At 36.9% G+C, this 5,229-nt stretch overlaps 1 protein-coding gene across 1 annotated transcript in view; it reads right to left on the bottom strand.

Moving 5' to 3' along the window:
• Nucleotides 1–5,229, bottom strand: part of LOC106873057 (cation-dependent mannose-6-phosphate receptor) — a 30,207-nt gene that overhangs the window by 1,153 nt on the left and 23,825 nt on the right. Inside the window, exons 4-6 of the mRNA XM_052977193.1 lie at nt 4,909–4,993; nt 2,960–3,036; nt 587–713 (exon numbers count right to left, since the gene is read on the bottom strand). Coding sequence (XP_052833153.1) covers nt 587–713; nt 2,960–3,036; nt 4,909–4,977 — 273 coding nt within the window. The 5' untranslated portion in view covers nt 4,978–4,993. The remainder of the gene's footprint in view (nt 1–586; nt 714–2,959; nt 3,037–4,908; nt 4,994–5,229) is intronic.

Here is a 5,229-nt window from a genome sequence, read left to right as displayed (position 1 = left end):
GGGGGTTAAACGAAGAGGTAGAGGGGTGGGTGGGACAGAGACTGGTAATGGTATTCGTTAAGCCCCACCCTCCGCCGCCACCCTTGCTCCACAACTAAATTTGGGGCACTAATGCTTTCTTTTATAGTTTTACTGGGTTCAGTCACTGGACTGTGGCCATGCTGGAGCACTGCCGTACATTGGTTTTGTGGAACAATTCAACCCCAGGACTTATCTTCTTTTTTTTTTTAAAGCTTAGTACTTATTCTATCAGTCTCTTTTGCCAAACTGCTAAGTCATGGGGATGCAAACACACCAACACTGGTTGTCAAGTGATGATGGGGCGACAAACGCAGACACGCATAGATATATACAAATTATATATATATATTTGAAAGAATGAGTAGAGATGGCTTTTTTTTGAGAGGACAATTTTTATTTTAATCTTACTAAGATTAAAATAAAAATTATCCCATCTCAGAATACGTGCTTAGGTCGATTCATTCAGCTAAACCTGTCAATGCAGTGCTCCAGCAAGGCCACAGTCTGATGATTAAAACAAGTCAAAGCTAAAAAAGGGATAAAATACAAGAATATTGTTACCTACCTTAACCAAAAGTGGGAAATCACTCCAAAATGTGTAGTGAGGGATAATCTCAACACCTTGAGCCCCGAGATAAAAATGCTTGAATGCAAATCCAGCAAGAAGATAGATTATAAAGGCAAGAAGGAAACTGAAAAAGCAGAAAAAAAAAAAAACATTAACTTCAGTTGTTTTCATACAAATCCACTTGAGGCCAGCCCAGCATCTATGATAAACTATTTTAACCCTTTTGATACCAACCTGGCTGAAACTGGCTCTGGCTCTGAGTACAAATATCTTGTTTTCATAAGTTCTAAATTAAAATCTTCCTCCAAACCTTAGTCACAATTTATGTTCCTAACACTAGCTTAATGATAACTAAGTTATTTTACTAAATTCTTTGCTATATTTAAAATTAATTCAAAGAAACACAAAGCATCTCAGAAGAAATATGGTAACAGAAGGGTTAAAATATATAATAGAGAAACAATTCTTAACCCTTTTCATGGCTGAAACAGCCTCTGGTTCTGTAGTACAAATGTCTTGTTTTCATAAGTTCTAAATTAAAATCTTCCACCAAACCTTAGTCACAATTTATGTTCCTAACACTAGATTCATGATAACTAAGATATTTTACTAAATTCTTTGTTATATTTAAAATTAATTGAAAGAAACACAGAGCATCTCAAAAGAAATACAGTAATGAAAGGGTTAAAACATATATAATAGAGAAACAATTCTTAACCCTTTTCATGGCTGAAGCAGCCTCTGGCTCTGTAGTACAAATGTCTTGTTTTCATAAGTTCTAAATTAAAATCTTCCACTAAACCTTAGTCACAATTCATGTTCCTAACACTAGCTTAAGGATTACTAAGTTATTTTACTAAATTCTTTGTTATATTTACAATTGAAAGAAACACAGAGCATCTCAACAGAAATAAGTAACAAATGGGTTAACATATATAATAGAGAAACAATTCTTAACCCTTTTGATACCAACCTGGTTGAAACTGTCCCTGGTTCTGTAGTACAAATGTCTTGTTTTCATAAGTTCTAAATTAAAATCTTCCACCAAACCTTAGTCACAATTTATGTTCCTAATACCAGCTTAATTATAACTAAGTTATTTTACTAAATTCTTTGTTATATTTAAATTGAAAGAAACATGGAACATCTCATAATGAATACAGTAACGAAAGGGTTAAAGTGATCATCATCATCATCAACATTTAATGTCTATTTTCCATGTTGGCATGAGTTGGACAGCTTGACAGGAATTGGAAAGGCAAGGAGCTGCACCAGGTCCCATAGTCTGTTTTAGTTTGGTTTCTATGGCTGGATGCCCTTCCTAATTCCAACCACTGTACAGAGTATACTGGGTGCTTTTGTATGTGGCACCTTGGTTTTTAGGATATCTTGGCCTTAGAATCTGAATCAAAAACCTTCCTGTTAATTCATGTCCTAAATACCATCTTAATGACAAAATTATTTTACCAAAAATAGGGGCAGGAGCGGCTGTGTAGTAAGAAGCTTGCTTCCCAACCACATGGTTCTGGGTTCAATCCCACTGCGTGGCACCTTGGGCAAATGTCTTCTACTATAGCCTCAGACTAACCAAAGCTTTGTGAGTGAATTTAGTAGACGGGAACTGAAAGAAGTCTGTCGTTCGTTCGTGTGTTTACATCCCCCGTAACTTATCGGTTTGGCAAAAGAGACCGAGAGAATAAGTACTAGGCTTATAAAGAATAAGTCCTGGGGTCGATTTGTTCGACTAAAGGTGGTGCTCCAGCATGGCTGCAGTCAAATGACAAACAAATAAAAGAGTAAAAGAATAAAATTCTTCATTATTTTCAAATTTATTTAAACCAAAGGGAGAGCATGTCAGCAGAAATATGGCAACAAAAGGGGCCAAATAGATCTCTGTTAGCAAAATATTCAATATACAGTTTTTCCATACATTATCCTGTGATACACAATTGTGAGGTTTCCTGGGGTCATTTGCTGCTTTGGGTCTTTCATTATCTGGCACCTTCATCCAGGAACCCATCCAGTGGGGTCTGATCAAACCCCAGTTTGTGTCCAGTTAGTACTATCCCTGGTGGCACTGCCCTTCCCAGGGCTCACACTCCCTGATCTACAGACACCTTGAAGGAACCTTCACAGCCAACCTGATGGCCTTCCACTGTCTGGCTTTTGTAATACAAAACAAGTTTGCGACATATTAGGTATCACAGGGACGGACAGGTTGAAGGCCCCCAGGTTAGCTGTGCAGGTTGCTTCACTGTGGCTGTGGATCAGAAAGTGCAAGCCCTGGAAGGAGAAGCTGTCACAACATAAAACACAAAGTATAAATTGACAAAAAAAAAACAAAAGACTATAAAAGTGGGTTCCACTTACAGAATGAGGAGTATTGAACCTGTACTTAGGGTGTGGTGGACTGGTTTACAGGCATATGGGGTGAGAAGATGAAATTTCTAGAAAGATTTGGGAAAAGAAAGAAAAAACAAATCAGTAAAAATGAAAAAAAAAATTTTCTATTTTGTTGGAAGGAAAAAAAAAAAAAAGAACCACAGAAAATGAAATATATTCATTCATTAACCAGAACATCCCTCTTAATGAAGATTATTGTCTGATCTTTCTTTAATCATACAGGGTGATCCAAAAGTAAGTTTACAGCTATCATGTAGGCACTGCAAATTTCTTTTAAAACATTTTATTACATTTAAATTTCTATCTTCCAAACTGAAAAGGGAGCTTGACAAAAATTAACTAAATTAGCATAGAATAATGGTTTTATATTATTTTATAATTAGGATCTAAACTGTTAATATATGAATGCAAAAGAGACAGTTGTATAACATTAAACCTACTTTTGGGCCACCCTGTATTTATTCCATCGTTATTTTCCAGACTCATTAAACTATTCCAGCCACCCTCCTTGTTTTAATGTACACTTTTCCACACTTGCATGGGTCTGACGAAATTCATTGAGGCAGGATTTCTATGGCCAGATGCCCTTCTTGTCACTAACTCTCTCCTGTTTCTAGCCAAGGTAATAGTATTTCCCTATAGCTGGACATATTTTCTAAGGAAGATTGGGAACAACACCACTTGTATAACAGTGATGCTCATTTACAACTACCATGTGATATCAAGACAAGGGTACACACAAACATACGTGTGTATGTGTGTGTGTTTGTACACCTAATACAGACTATGAAGATGCGTAGCTCAGTGGTTAAAGTGTCGGGCTCACAATCATGAGGTAGTGAGTTCGATTCCCTGACAGGGCTGTCTGTTATGTTCTTAAGCAAGACACTTTATTTCACGTCGCTCCAGTTCACTTAACTGTGTGATGTTACTTGTGCCAAGCTGTATCGGCCCCTTTTGCCTGCATGGAGAGGGGAGGCTGGTATGCATGGGTAACTGCTAGTCTTTTGTAAACAACCCTGCCTAGACTTGTGCCTTGGAGGGGAACTTTCTAGGTGCAATTCCATGGTCATTCATGACAGAAGGGAGTTCTTACTGTTTACCCTTTACACACTGTAAAGTGGTTGGTGGCAGAATGAGCTTCCAGCCATACAAACCATACTATAAAGCTCATGCTGAAGGTTGGCACAGCCCCGCAACTTACTGGATCCTGCCAAACCGTCCAACCCATGCCAGCATGGAAAACAGACATTAAATGATGATGAGGTGGATGTATTTCAGTTTCTGCCAACAAGATCAACTCTCAAGGCTTTGGTTGGTCTGAAGCTATTATCAGAAGACACTTGCCCAATGTGCCATAGAGTAGGATTGAAACCATGACCACAAGGATGCAAAGAAGATCCCTCACCAAACAGATTCTTGTCTGATGAGAATTTCTGGTGCTGATGGAAATCATTGCCACCGTTAGCACTTGGACAGATATTTTTGCATTGCATGTCTAAATCTGTTTCTGGTGACTGTTTAACCATCTTTTGGGATCAATCTGCCTGAGACCATCCATGGTGTTTGGATACAAACTGTTTTTAAATGATCTAAATTAAAACTGTCATCAAAATATATGTTAATTAATGTTACAAACGCCAGCTTAATAAGAACGTAGATATTTTGCTAATTTCTTCATTATTTTCAAAATTAATTAAAACAAACCTAATGCATTTTTTACAGTAGAAATATGGTAACAAAAGGGTAAAGATATTACAAACTTGTTACTGAACAAGTGGTGGTGGGGAGAGAAGAAAGAAAGAAAAGGGAGAAAGAGAGAGATATTTAGAAAGGGAAGTGATAGACAGACAGACAAACAACCGTCTAAAAATTTCAATAAATTAAGAAGGAACAAAACAAGCACCATCACTTACATAAGTAACAGAGACAAGGTTGCGAGCCATTTCTTTCATAAAAAATGTCTGCGTTTTGTCACAGAGCATGTGGACCTCAGAAATCCTGAAATAAAAAATAAAAAATAAATAAATGAACGAATCCCAAAAGGGACTGGATTAGTGACTCCTTGATCAGAAGTTCAAACCTTGCTCAAGTCAGTTTTGATAAAAAATATTTTACTACTTCAAACAAATTGAACTGCTTATAAGATTGTTCTTGTTCTTGTGGCCTGGCTGTTTTGTTTGTGTTACACCAAGGAAGGTAATAACTTGAATAGAGAATTATATATATATATATAT

The sequence above is a fragment of the Octopus bimaculoides genome, chromosome 27, assembly GCF_001194135.2.
Source record: "Octopus bimaculoides isolate UCB-OBI-ISO-001 chromosome 27, ASM119413v2, whole genome shotgun sequence".
NCBI classification, from domain to species: domain Eukaryota; kingdom Metazoa; phylum Mollusca; class Cephalopoda; order Octopoda; family Octopodidae; genus Octopus; species Octopus bimaculoides.
Note: the sequence above shows the minus strand (reverse complement) of the source record. Positions and strands in the feature narration are given on the sequence as shown.